Source organism: Chionomys nivalis, chromosome 8 (genome assembly GCF_950005125.1).
Source record: "Chionomys nivalis chromosome 8, mChiNiv1.1, whole genome shotgun sequence".
In the NCBI taxonomy this organism is placed as follows: domain Eukaryota; kingdom Metazoa; phylum Chordata; class Mammalia; order Rodentia; family Cricetidae; genus Chionomys; species Chionomys nivalis.
The window spans coordinates 13,938,075-13,952,530 of record NC_080093.1 but is presented as its reverse complement, the minus strand read 5'-3'; the positions used below and the strand labels follow the sequence as shown (position 1 = coordinate 13,952,530).

The following is a 14,456-nucleotide window of genomic DNA, read 5'->3' as shown; positions in this document are numbered from 1 at the left end:
TCACCATTGATGGATATGGTTTAGAAACGCAGGGGTCGGGCGTATCTCACTTGGTAGAGAGCTTGCCTAGCGTACGCAAAGTCTTGGGTTCTGTCCCCCCACACCATATAGTGTACCAGGGGTGGCGGTACACTCTTCTCTTTCTTCTTTCTTTTCTCTCCTTCCTTCCTTATATATATGAGCATTGGTGTTTTGCCATGGGTGTCAGGTCCCCTGGAACCCGGAACAGAAATTATAGACAGTTGTGAGCTGCCATGTGGGCACTGGGAATTGAACGTGGGTCCTCTGGAAGAGCAATCAGTGTTCTTAACCACTGAGCCATCTCTCCAGCCCTGACTCTTTTAATCCTAGAACCAGGAGGATGGAGACAGGACGATCAGAGTGAGTGTGTGGCCAGTATGGGCTCTGTGAGACCCTGTCTCAAAAGTGGGGGTCGAGAGGCAAGGAAATGTGACCAGGAATGATAGCTCAAGCCTGTAATCGCAGCCCTTGGGAGGGAGAGGGAGAGGATCAGAATATCCTTGACTCAATAGTGAGTTCAAAGCCAGCTTGGGTTACTTGATACGTGTCCCAATCCCTCATTCCCATCAAACAAAAAGAAATACAGAGTAATTCTGTAACCCATCAGAGAGCGGTGTGGGAGTTGTTTAATGATCGTGTTCCTGGCACTGAGGACAGTACCTGGCAGGCACACTGTGGGTAGTTAGTGGGTGTGGGATTGATAAACGGGGACATTCACATTGCGGCACCTTTCCCGAGAACCCTAGGTGCCCGTCTGTCTTGTTAGGTCAGTACAGACTAGAGAGACTCGAGATATATTTCCACAGTTGGCTTGCCAAAGTGAAATTGTGTCTCACATGTTTTCTGGTTCCCAGTGGTTGCCGGGAAACAGGAAATGAGGGGAAGGGGTTGAAAACTGTCTCACTGGTCTTCGTGGTGGCTGAGCCTTGCTGTCCAGTCTCATCTGTCTGGTAGTTTAGCCTGTGTGTGAGAGCACGGAACAGACTAAGTGTGAGAACACGGAGCAGACTGTGTGTCTTTAGAATACAGTATTTGCCCTAAAGTGACTCTCTGGGCTCCAGACAGCCATGGAGGCCCCCACTCTGTACATCAGCTTTTTCTTCTTTTCTTATAGCAGTGAGGTTGGGGTTTGTTCTTCCGTGAGCCTCATGTAATGGCTCAGACTGCTTGCCATATTCATTTTCCTGTCTTTGTGTCCTTAACCGTCAGCTGTGACCTGTAGCAAGCACACTGTGTGTCTGGCTGGAGTCTAATGAGCCCGCACTGTGCTTGGTGCTGTGTGTTGCTAATTTCTTGTCCTAGGTGGGAGTTCGAGATGGTAATTTGTGGACATCTTGGTTTATATGAGTCAGCTAGTACATATCGCTGAGGGAAAATAATTGCAGAAGCTGCGACAAGAACTATGTGGGCTCTTGAGTTGAGGGAAATACAATTGATCTGCAGTCTAGGCTACTAAAGATTGACTTTGAACTTCAAAGTTCCCTTTGAAAACTGTCATTTCTGAGCTGTGGGTGAGGCATAGCACAGTGGGAGAGCCCTTATCTAGGGAGGCCCTGAGTTCTGTCTCAGATCACACCCAGTAGAGTCACTTCTGCAAGCCCACACCCGAATCTGGACCTTGTGCTAGCGGTGGTTGTGGTGTAGGACTCAGGCCTGGGAACGCTCCCACGTGCTGCTTGCTGTTCAGGATGAGAGTTGGCTCACCGCACCAACCAGGAAAGGTCAGATCAGGACGCTGACCCCAGTGTCTTTGTTTCCTGGGCAAAGCCGGCTGGTCTTCTCCGGAAAGGAAGCCCAGCAAATCTGAGGGAGCGAGCTTTTCTGAACCAAGAGTTGGTTTAAATATAGCTGATGTGTTACTGGCAGCTCGGAGGGTGTGGTGGGACTTGCTGTACCCTTGGTAGGACGAGTGAGGAAAGATGTTGGCACCTGGATGTGCCCAGTTTGTTTATGAGATATAAACTCCCCTTATAGTGGGGGGCCCAAGGCAGCAGTCAGGGTTACTACCTAAGCGGGGAGACGTGCCCCTCGAGGGTGGGGACAGCCGTGAACCGCGAACCGTGCTGCTGTTTATTGAGCGCTACCACAGAAGATTGGGGCGGAGTGGAAAAGTTTCTGCAGGAGGACAGTAACCAGGCTTGAATTTCTTTCCCCGAGGAGAAACAACACCTTGGGACCCAGTCCTTATGCAGAGAAGTGCAGTTCTCTTGAGTTTTCCAGACTTGATTTATCTGCCAGCCGGGAGCCCTGTCAGAGCAGGGGGAGCTAGCAGGCCCCCCTCTAGGTTGGTCTTGGCATCACGGGCTTACTGCACATCCTCGGCAGCTGTCTGAAGTTTCTCCGCTGTGCCTGATCTGATGTCATTTCCCCCTTGGCAGACGCCTGGGCTGTGCTGCGTCTGAGATATGTCACGAGAAGGTGGGGGTGGGTCGGGGCCAGGCGGCGGTGGGGGGGGGTAGTGAGGAGAGCAGGCAGCCTGCTGGGTCCCAGGACTCTGTTTACTGTCTCTTCTTTGCTCTGAGAGCACTGAACCACCACGGGCCATGCTCACTCCGAGACCTTAACTTTGGAGAGCCCTTTGTTGCTGAGGGTAGTGTGGACGATGCCGTTACAGGATGCCTTTCCTTTTGGGGCTTAGACAGGTAATCGACTGCTTCTACATGGATCATTGATCTGGCTGGGGTCGGGAGGAGGGGTGGAGGTGGCGGGTGGGAGCAGTTATTGTCCTACTGTGTTGAGTAGGGGGTGTATTTAGAAAGTGTCTCAGTCCTGACAGGCAGCTTTTACACAGCCTTCTTGCTGGTTGCTCCCAGCCTCCAGAGCCATCATATCCTTCACCCCAGTGTCCCCAGGGTGACCCTAGGGCTGAGGCCATGAGCCGCGTGTGCAGCTTGGTAAGGGAAACCGGTGAAGGGTGAGGGAAAGTGGAGCTCTTGCTCACCCCCCTTTCTTCCTTCTCCATTTTGATTTGGTGAGGTAAGAGAGACTTCTTCCCGGTCCACAGGTTCTGAAGGGACTGGGAGAGGGGTGTGCAGAGGCTCTGAACCTCCCTTCATTTGGTGGCCCTGTGACTGAGGGATATCCTGGACACTTCAGGGGGTGGGGTGGAAACTGTTTGTTTTGGCCTTGCTGGCTGATTTACAAGGCAAACAGACTCCTGTGGCAGAGGCTTGATTACTTTGTGGGCCACTGTTTGAAGTGGGCGGGGTGGGGGGCACTCAATTCCTGCTGGTGACCCAGTGTGGAATGAGAAAACAGTAGCAAGGGACCAGCTCCTGTCCCCAGCATAGATACTGCTCCAAGTATTTGTTCCAGGGCTCTGGAGAGCCGGACACCCCCACCCCCTCCTTGGTCTGAGAGGCTTGTCTGTATCGGAATGTGTGACTGTACCCAGCCGCAGGGCTGCCAGAGGGGACAGGCACACACACTGTCTACAGCTTGTCCCTGGGGAAGCGAGGCCACTGGTGAGCTCAGGCCCCAGGTCCAGAGGGAAGTCTTGAGGGCAAGGTGAGTGGATCTTTAGGGGTTGCCCGGAGTTCTTTAAAGGTGGGTGTGGACGGCAGCGGGATGTCCAAGCATCAAACGTGTAGTGGAGACCAAGGGCCTTGAACCAATGATTCTTTGCAGTGAACACTCGCAAGTAGAGATGTATGGGCAAAGGAGTATATGGCGTGACTTGTTGGGTCACACTGCAGCTCCCATGATGAGATTTGTAATTACTTCCCTTTAAAAAAATTTTTTAATCTTACTTTCTTCCTTTTGTTTCTCTTGAATTTTGTTTATTTCGGTGGAGGGTGCAGGGGTACAGGGTGCACATGAAGAGACAGGCAATGAATGGGGTCAAGATATGTGATACGAAAAACAGAATATAAAAGAGTGGGTTGGGGAAAATATCGGAAACATTGTGTTACCGTCCTCATCGAGCTGCAGAGCAGTCCTCTGGTGCAGTTGGTGCAGTGACAGCCCCTCTGTCGTCCTCTGGTGCAGTTGGTGCAGTGACAGCCCCACTGTCGTCCTCTGGTGCAGTTGGTGCAGTGACAGCCCCATTGTCCTCTGGTGCAGTTGGTACAGTGACAGCCCCACTGTCGTCCTCTGGTGCAGTTGGTGCAGTGATAGCCCCATTGTCCTCTGGTGCAGTTGGTACAGTGACAGCCCCACTGTCGTCCTCTGGTGCAGTTGGTGCAGTGACAGCCCCACTGTCATCCTCTGGTGCAGTTGGTGCAGTGACAGCCCCATTGTCCTCTGGTGCAGTTGATGCAGTGACAGCCCCATTGTCCTGTGGTGCAGTTGATGCAGTGACAGCCCCACTGTCGTCCTCTGGTGCAGTTGATGCAGTGACAGCCCCATTGTCCTGTGGTGCAGTTGATGCAGTGACAGCCCCACTGTCGTCCTGTGGTGCAGTTGATGCAGTGACAGCCCCATTGTCCTCTGGTGCAGTTGGTGCAGTGACAGCCCCATTGTCCTCTGATGCAGTTGGTGCATTGACAGCCCCACTGTCGTCCTCTGGTGCAGTCGATGCAGTGACAGCCCCACTATCCTCTGATGCAGTTGGTGCAGTGACAGCCCCACTGTCGTCCTCTGATGCAGTTGGTACAGTGACAGCCCCACTGTCGTCCTCTGGTGCAGTTGGTGCAGTGACAGCCCCATTGTCCTCTGGTGCAGTTGATGCAGTGACAACCCCACTGTCGTCCTCTGGTGCAGTTGGTGCAGTGACAGCCCCACTATCCTCTGGTGCAGTTGGTGCAGTGACAGCCCCATTGTCCTCTGGTGCAGTTGGTGCAGTGACAGTCTTGTTGTGAGCACTTTCTCCTCTTCCTAACAAAAGTTGCCTTTGGCCTGCAAGTGTGGTAAGATCTGGAGGGCACTGATGACATCAGCTTCCAGCAGTTCTGGAAAATGAATGATGAAAATCCCCTTTCATTAGCAACTGGAGTACAGTGGAAAGAACAGGACTGGAAAGGCAGAGAGATTTGCACTCACTCCTCCATGACTGTGAACCACATCTTTGAAATGCAAATAATAATATTTTCTTGAGGAAGATTTCATAAAAGAATGTGTGTAAAACACTAGTACTTTGGCTGGCGTTCAGTAAGCACTGAACTCCATGCGTGTGTGTGTGTGTGTGTGTGTGTGTGTGTGTGCGCACGCGCATGCATTCGTGTTCGTGCGAGTGAGTGCAGGTGCTCACACAGGCTGGAGACATTGCATCCTGGAGCTGGAGTTATAGGTGGTTTTAGCCACCCATGGTGGATGCTAGCAATCAAATTCAGGTCCTCTACAAAAGCAGTGCATAGTCCTAACTGCTGAGCCATCTTTCTAGCCCTGCTCACTCATTATTAAAGGACATGTGACTGCCGTGGTACAGGGCCAAGAAGCTGCAGGCCCCTTTGCAGAAGTTGAATGAGTTCAGTGACTATGTGTTTCTGTCATTCAGCACCCCGTGTGCTGACTTAGACTTGAGAAATCATCTTTTTTTCTTTTTCTTTCTTTCCTTTCTTTCTTTCTTTCTTTCTTTCTTTCTTTCTTTCTTTTTTTTTTTTTTGGTGGGGGGTGATTGTTCTCTCTGTAACTTGGCCTGTCCTGGAACTTGCTCTGTATACCAGGCTGGCCTTGAACTCACACAGAGATTTGCCTGCCTCTGCCTCCCAAGAACTGGGATTAAAGGTGTGCGCCACCGCCACCTGATGGCCATTTCTTACTTTACCAAGATACTTTCATCTTCTATATGGGGGTGGCCAGAAGTTGAAGAAGGCCTGTGTCCCAGAACCCCAGCTCAGCCGAGAGAATGAGATGGTGGCGAGCACTGAATTAACACGCCCCCCGCACCCTCAATGCTGTTTGCTGCTGATCTGTAAGTGGACTGAAAGAACCCTAGATGTTGACCCGTCTCCATTTCTGTGTCCTCAGTAGCCACGGCTTTTGGGGCAGAGTTTGAACCCTGGGCCTCACGGGGAGGTAGGGGGCGGGGACCTTTTGTTGCTGGGAATAGTGATTCAGTCCTTCAAGGTGACTGCTGGGCGCGTGATCCCAGGAGACTGAGGCAGGAGAATAGGAAGTTGGAAATTAGCTTTGACTATGTAGAGAACTAAAGGCCAACCTGGGCTATATGACAATGTAGTGAACTAAAGGCCAGCCTGGGCTATATGACATGTAGTAAACTAAAGGCCAGCCTGGGCTATATGACAATGTAGTGAACTAAAGGCCAGCCTGGGCTGTATGACAATGTCTCAAGAAATGAATGAAAGAAAGAAAGAAAGAAAGAAAGAAAGAAAGAAAGAAAGAAAGAAAATAATACCATATTTTTGTATTTCTTTAATCAATGTTCTCTTCTATGATGTGCATTGCATTATAGATTAATGTATATATTAATATATTGAAATGTATTATGTATTGTACTTTTACAAATACATAAGAATAAGAACTATATAGCCTTTGCAGTTCTCTGTGTCCATTACAGGAGCTCTGTGTAGTGAATAAAAACATATTTAAGAATTAAAAGATAAATCCTGGTCAGTGACTTAATTCTAAATCATTCGTTCAACTGCGAGAGAGGACCATCCCACGACCACACCAACTCCTGAAAAGGCTGTTTGCTCTGCAGTGGCTAGAGTCTGGCACACTGGCTTCCTTTCCTGGAAGTGCCATGGGGTTTACTAGACTGTTCCAGCTCAGGCTCTGCTTCCCGCTGGCTTTCTGTTTATTATTGTTTGGCTCTTTTGCTCAACACGCTTGATTTCAGGAGCTCCCACTGAACTGTGACGCAAGGGCCCAGTCTTGGTTTCTGATAGTGCCTAACTTATTAGTGTGTGTGGTTTTCAGTCAAGGGTTTGGAAATCCTGCTTACCCGCCGACCACAAACACTCATGACATCCTACCCCTGAGTGTGGCTCCGCCGCACAATAGGAAGGCCTGGGATAGACTGGGGCAGGCTCCAGCAGACATGGAATGCGCAGCCACCCTGCTGCCCCGCCACCCAACAGAGGTTCTGAAGTTTTGGGCCAGGCCCAGATTGTGCTGGGTTACTGTAAACCTGCCGTGGTCAGGGAGCCAGCAACTCATTTCTTACCCATCTGGGAAATAAACACTTTAGGCTTTGAACCTTGGGAGGTTCTCTGCAGGCTGCTGCCTGGGGACCAAGAGTATGGGGTCTGGGTGGGGATTGTGTGTGTGGATTTGGTGGCGGGGACTTGTCCGGGGGATGCCTTGGCTCTACAGTCCTCCGGTCAGGACTTCCTTATGGGTTTTGTTAGAGGAGGCACACCTTCAGTCCTACCCTGGAGTTCACAGAACACAGAATCCATGAGCCGACAGAGCACGAGACCAAATAGAGCACAGTTACGTCCTTTATGTAAGACGGTGCGCTAAAACTGGAGTAGTTTTAGTGTGGCCAAGGCGCATGCAGGCAGCTCTCTTGAGTTCGAGGCCAGCCTAGTCTACAAAACAAGTTCTGGGACAGCCAGGACAATACAGAGAAACCCTGTCTTGAAAACAAATAACAACAACAAACAAAAACAAAAAAAAAGCAACAACAAAACAGGAATAGTTTTGTATGTGTGGGACACACACACAAACCCCTGTGGGCACCCATGACATTTAGCAATCCGAGATCCTGTTGACTGATTCTGGGCTCAGGGGTGATGGCATGCAGATTCCCAGGGCAGAGACTCCCAACACCAGTCTGCTGCTGTTCTGAGGGAGTGGGTGTCATGGGCTTTAAAGAAGAGGGTTCGCTGTGCAGCTAGGGCTGGCTTCGAACTCAGCCCTCCTGCTGCAGTCTCCCCAGTACTGGGATTGTAGGCCTGCATCGCTGTGCCTGGAATGGCTGATGTAAGGGAATCTTACATCCAATTGCCCCCTCAGTCAGCAGAGACCATATCTCATAGAAATTTTGTGCGTGTGAGGAGGACATAATACCAAACCCTTCTGGACCTGAAATCTCACCTCTTGCCCTGTGTGATGTGAACATCAACCCCCAGCAGGGCCAGATCTCAGTCTTGCCCAGATAACTCACAGCTTACACGGCAGGCGGTAGTTACTGTAATAATAGAATGTATTTCAAGGTAGTACCCCTTACAGTTCATTGTAAACTGATTCATAATAGACCCATCCTGTACCCTTTCCTAAACCATCTGAGGCTAGTCTGGTGGTGGTGGCACATGCTTCTAATCCCAGCACTTGGGAGGCAGAGGCAGGTGGATTTCTGTGAGTTCAAGGCCAGCCTAGTCTACAAAGCAAGTTCCAGGGCAGCCAGGGCTGCCCAGAGAAACCCTGTCTTAAAAATGAACAAACAGAAATCCAAGGCTGTCTTAACCTCTAAGCAGATTCTCTTTAGAGAATCCTTGTTTCTTTAAGTTTTTCAATTCTGGAGACAGCCTCTGTGTCCCAAATCTCTTTATTTATTTTTTTTGAAATCTCGTATCTATTTTGGAGAGGCCATTTTTAATGTCACTCTTTGTAGGAGTAAGCAGTTACCTTGAACAATGTTGACCTTTTGACGCATAAATCTCCAGCCCTGGATTGGAAGCCGCCAGCCGCCTGAGGTGAGCTCTGGTGAGTCTCGGCTCCAAAAAGGAGCCTCTGCTCCAAAAAGGAGCCTCTGCTGGTGGGATGAGGACAAAGACGGTGCTAAACCGAGGATCAGAGTGAAAATGAGGAATGACATGTGGCTTGTGCATGTCAGTGCTGGTGGGAGTGGGGGATCTCGTAGAATAAGTCACAGCATCCGTAGCTCAGGGCCCCCCGAAAACAGCACCTTTTCCTGTGAGGCAAAGAAATGGGTATTTTAGAGCTGAGAGAGATGGCTCCGTGGTTAAGAGCCCTAGCTACTCTTTCAGGTGACCTGGGTGTGATTCCCAGCACCCACATAGTAACTTCAATTCCAGGGACTTCAACACCCTCTTCTCGCCTCCACGGGTACCACGCATGCATGTGGTGCACAGACATGCATACAGGCAAGACACCTATGCACATAAAAATAGATCTAAAGAAGGGAGGGGGTTTTTGTTTGACCAAGAGCCATTTTCAGGGTTCTATAAAGTCACTGATGAACTGGGTGATCTCAGGGTTGGGTCTCTCAGTTGGTGGCACTTTTGACCTTTTACAGGTGACAAGGGCAAGCTGGCTAAGAGGTTTGAGGAGTTTGAGTGCCCCCCCCCCGTGTGAATTTTTATGTATATACATGTCACCATTTGGAGAAATGACCCCAGGGGCTTTTCTGAGGTACAAGTCATTTAGGGGTGATGGGTGACAGAGGCTGAGAATGTCTCAGTAGTCATGCCCGGTGATAGACTCTGGTTCTAGCCCTTGCGTGTGTGTGTGTGTGTGCGCGCACACACTCACACACACACACACACACACACACTGAATTTTATTCATTTAGATTGTACTTGTGAAGGGGGCAAGATCAACTTGATTGCTTGACCCTTTCTCTGTGTGTGGTGGGGATGCTCAGATGGCTCTAAGGGAGGGGGTCAGAGGCCAACCTTAAATGTCCTTTCTTGGGACTGGCCCACTGTGGTTTTTGAGACAGAGGGGGCTCACTGATTAGGCTCACTGGCCAGAAAGTCTCAGGTATCTCCCTGTCACTGCCTTCATAGCCCTGGGATCACGAGTGTGTGCCAGTGTCCAGCTTTTTTGTGGGTTCTGAGGACTGAGCTCGGGTCCTTGTGCTTGTACTGGTAACACTTTGCTGACTGAGCCGTCTTCCCAGTCCCCTCACTTTTTGAGGTAGGGGAGCCCAGACAAGCCTCAGACTCACAGAGGTGATCTTGAGCTACGCTCCTCCTGGGATTCTTTGTCCCTGTGCCTGGCTTTGTTGTGCTAAGGACTGAGCCCAGGGCTTCACGCGTGCGAGATGAGCACTTCACCAACCGAGCTACAGCCCCGATCTTGAATGTTTAGGGATCTTTTCAGCAATAAAAATCAAAACATTAACTTTTTTGTTGATTTTTATTGTTGGTGGAAGTACTCTGTTTGTTTTACTTTTGTTTGTTTTTATTTTTTGTTTTGTTCCATTTTACTTTTTTTTGTTTGTTTGTTTTGTTTTGTTTTTTTCGAGTCAGGGTTTCTCTGTAGCTTTGGTGCCTGTCCCGGAACTAGCTCTTGTAGACCAGGCTGGCCTTGAACTCCCAGAGATCTGCCTGCCTCTGCCTCCCAAGTGCTGGGATTAAAGGCTCCATTTTACTTTTTGATATGGGGTCTCACTGAATGTGTATCCTTGACTGTCCAGTCTGATGTCTAACTCAGAGATCCACCTGCTACTGCCTCCTGAATCCAAAATAAATATTTTACAATTTGCTTTTATTATTATTATTTATGTGTATAAGTCTGATATTGTGTACAGGTGCCCGTGGGGACCACCAGAAGGCACTGCATTGGTTCCTATGAAACTGGGGTCCCTAGTGATTGTGAGACACCTGATGAGGGTGCTGGGAATTGAACCCTGGTCCTTCTGGAAGAGCAGTGAGCACTCTTGCCTGCCAAAACATCTCTCTCACCCCAGTATTTCTGTTCTTATATGGGTATTTTTCACTTTAAAATCTTGGTGCTCCCCATCCCCAAACGTCCTTCCTTTCCTCCTTCTTTAAATGAAAAATAAGCAGTCGGTGACTCAGTCGGTGAAGTCCCCGGGCTCCTGTGTGAAAAGCTGGGTCGGGCTGGAGAGATGGCTCAGCGCTTAAGAGCACTGGTTGCTCTTCCAGAGGACCCAGGTTCTATTCCTAACACCCACATGGCAGCTCACAACTCCAGTTCCTGGGGATCAGACAACCTCCTCTGACTGCTGCAGGCACTCAATGTGGTGTACATATGTACGCATAAGCAAAACAATGATATACATAAAACGAACATATATGATTTAAAAAGGTAAAGTTACCTGGTGGGGTCAAAAATAGACAACGAGCAACTGCCTGCACCCCTGCCTGCGCCCCTGCTTGCACACTGCCAGCACCCCTGCCTCCAGCCTTATTTCAACGTAATAAGGGCTGAACCACCAGAAGGGGCGGGGGGGGGGTACCTTACCGAGTGGACTTTAAGAAAACCTTGGGGTGTGTTGCAACTTCGGATTTAGACTCTGGGATTTTCCTCTGGGGTCAGGTGACTCTTTGTGAGGATGTTGTCCAGGTTCCTAATAGCAACACAGGAAATGGATTTTAATCTCTCTGCCGCCTGCTCCATGTGGGGCTGTTTAATGAGGACCCAGTTATGACGTGGCTTCAGCAGTAGCAATATTGGCCAGGTGGGAGTGTGCCAAGTGAACGTGCCATTTATTTCTAAGATGCATGTTTATGACTTATTGTGTTTTTTATGGAATGGGACAGAGGGTAAATGATTTAATGTGCTCTGGTGGGTAACTTTTGGGCATGTTTGGGATTCTAGAAGGAACATTAGTCCTCATCTGTTATGGAAAGTATGGACTGTTTACTGGATGCTTGGTGTACATCCAAGATAGCAGGTCTCAAACTTGAATATATATGATATGCATAACCCAGGCAGTGTTTTATTTACTTTTTTAAAGTTTATTTTTTTTTTTAAATTTTGTGTGTTTGTGTTCTGCCTGCATTTGTGTTTGAGCGTCACGTATGGACCCACTGTCCACTGAAGTCAGACGGACAGCTGTGAGTTGCCGTGTAGTGCTGGGAATCACACCCAGGACTTGTTCAAGCGCAACAACAGCTCTTAGCAGTCAAGCCATCCCAAACGGAGATGTGGACTCGGCTGTGGCAGGAGCTGAGGGTGAATCAGGATGGCTGCTCAATTATTGAAAAAAGGACTTTCTACTCGAATTGAACAATAGTTTAGCCACAGGCAAGGTTGAGAGCAGACTGGCTCAATGATTTAGGTACAAAAGTGGCCGTTAATTGGTGGTGGCATTTTTCCTGAGAGGGCAGTGCAAAGTTCAGCAAGCAGCTCTGGGATCTGAGCCCTGCTGGAGCTGGACTCTGGGACTTATTTTTCATTTTTAAATATTTGTGTATGTATGTATATATGTATGTATGTATGGTTTTTTAAAAATGGCTATTTATTTATTATGTATACAATATTCTGTCTGCGTGTATGACTGCAGGCCAGAAGAGGGCACCAGATCTCATTACAGATGGTTGTGAGCCACCATGTGGTTGCTGGGAATTGAACTCAGGACCTTTGGAAGAGCAGGCAATGCTCTTAATCTCTGAGCCATCTCTCCAGTCCTGTATGTATGTTTTAAGACAGTTTCATGTAGCCCAGGCTGGCCTCAAACTTGCTATGTAGCTAAGGATGGCCTGGAACACCTCATCCTCCTGCCTCTGCCTCTCAGGAGCCAGGATTATAGGCCTGTGCTACCATGCCTGTTTCAGGGAATGTTTTGGATAAAAATTTCAGCCAAGTGGTGGTGGCCCGTACCTTTAATCCCAGCATTCAGGAAGTAGAGGTAGGCAGGTCTCTTGAGTTTGAGGTCAGCCTGGTCTACAAAGTGAGTTCCAAGCACACAGAGAAACCCTGTCTCCAAAAACAAGGACAATTTTTAGTCAGCGATCCCAGAGGTCCTCACTCTATATTAATCAATCCCCGAGGGAAACCTGGGAGATCCCCGGCGCCCACAGAAAGGCCAGCATGCATCTGTCACCTCAGCGCTCTCTCTAGTACATCACTGGTTTACCCACTAGGGGACTTTGTATCTAGAGAGCGGGACAGAGCCTTTAGGGTGAAGCACTGTCAGACTGCAGCTGTGAGACCGAGTCTTATCGGTGGACTCGCTGCCTCTGTTCGGGGAGCTTCTTGCGTCGCTCAGGCTATTTGGTCTTTGGGGAAATGATGAATTCCGCCAAACAGCTCAAAAGTCCATGCCCTGTCTCCAGTGCACACACAGGGCTGAGACTTGGCTAACTTCCCTCAGTGGCTTGCTCTGTCAGAAAGAATGAGAGTTATCTTGTGTTAGCAAAGCTTAAAAAATAATTTCCAGACATGGTATATACTGTGGAGGCTGCAAAATTAGTATGTGACAGTCTCACACGGAAGAAAGGAAGGTAGACTAGTACGGAAGAATGAGCAGGCCAGGAACCCCCTTGCTTATTCAAGTGTCCCCCGAGTGTCCCTCTTCTCTTAGCTCTTTGTGTAGACTCAAATTGCATCCTTCATGTTAGGGACAATAACACGGTCTTTACTTCATGGTTGTTAAAAGTACAGGTAGCAGGGCATGGTGGTGCACGTTTTTAATCCCAGCAATTGAGACATAGAGGCAAGTGGGTTCCTGTGAGTTCAAGGCCAGCCTGGTCTACAAAATGAGTTCTAGGACTATTGAGCGAGACTGTCTCAATTCACCGCCTCTTCCTCCCCTCCCCCAATCACACAAAGTAAGTCTGTATAGTTTTAGAGAATATTTTTCTTTCTCTGTTTCCTTCCTTCCTTCCTCCCTCCCTCCCTCCCTCCCTCCCTCCCTCCCTCCCTCCCTCCCTCCCTCCCTCCCTCCCCCCCCTCCCTCCCCCTCCCCCCTCCCTCCCTCCCCCCCTCCACCCCTCCCTCCCTCCCCCTCCCTCCCCCCTCCCCCCCCTCCCTCCCTCCCCCCTCCCCCCCCCACCTTCCTTCCGACAGAGTTTCTCTTTTGGATCCTGTCCTGGAACTAACTCCTGTAGACCAGGTTGGCCTCGAACTCACAGAGATCTGCTTGCCAAGTGCTGGGATTAAAGGCGTGCGCCACTCCCGCCTGGCTGAGAATAATTTTCATAAGCACCTATGGCTCTCTGAGAACCTGCATTGTCAGGATTTGGCACTCTCTTGTTTGACCTCTGTCTTGTTGAGGAAGCTTTGTTCTCCTTTGGTGATTTCAGTCCCTGTATCAGGAGACCTCTTTGCCAGTGAGTCTGTTTCTAGAGGGTCATTCCAGGTTCAAGAATGGAAGACAAAATTATTTTGTTGTTTACTGTGTAGTTGGAAAGTAAATGTGAGAGTTTCAAAAATATTGTCTTTAAAATCTCTGTAACCTAAGGGAGGAACTTGCTGCATCGCCGGAGGGCTTGTGCGGAGTGTAGGAACCCTGCCCTCGCCGAGTTCTCCCTGCCTGAGATTCCCTGCACCCATCCACACCAGCCCTCTTTCTGGTCCTTGAAACACCATGTGCTGTACATGTCCCTGCCTAGAGCAATGTTCCTCATGTCTGTGACGTCTGTGTAAGCCAGTGTCTCCTTGTCCTTCAAGGCTTAGTTCAGATGCTGCCATCCCCTGCGCTTCCTGAACTCCACCTAAATCTTTGTCCTCTTGTGCTGTCGCGTTATCCTTGTAAAACTTATTACTTTTTAAATTTTACTTTTATTTGATAATGAGACTGTATCTAAAATCTTCTTTATTGTTCTGTAATTTCATAAAACAAACCTAGATATCTTCATTGCCACCCCAGATTCCACACTGTAACTGCTCTGGACTTGTTTCCAGTTGTCTCCGAATATGGCTTGTCTTTTCTT

The 14,456-nt window shown here is 49.2% G+C and overlaps 1 protein-coding gene across 3 annotated transcripts in view; it reads left to right on the top strand.

Annotated features, from left to right (window-relative positions):
• Positions 1-14,456, top strand: part of Wbp1l (WW domain binding protein 1 like) — a 63,591-nt gene that overhangs the window by 20,767 nt on the left and 28,368 nt on the right. Inside the window, exon 1 of one of the 3 annotated variants that reach the window (XM_057777574.1) lies at positions 2,490-2,663. The exons of 1 other annotated variant lie outside the window; for it this stretch is intronic. In XM_057777574.1, coding sequence (XP_057633557.1) covers positions 2,637-2,663 — 27 coding nt within the window. In that variant the 5' untranslated portion in view covers positions 2,490-2,636. Of the gene's footprint in view, positions 1-2,489; positions 2,664-8,499; positions 8,572-14,456 lie in introns of those variants that run through there. One more of the 3 variants, XM_057777575.1, reaches the window with a different exon arrangement.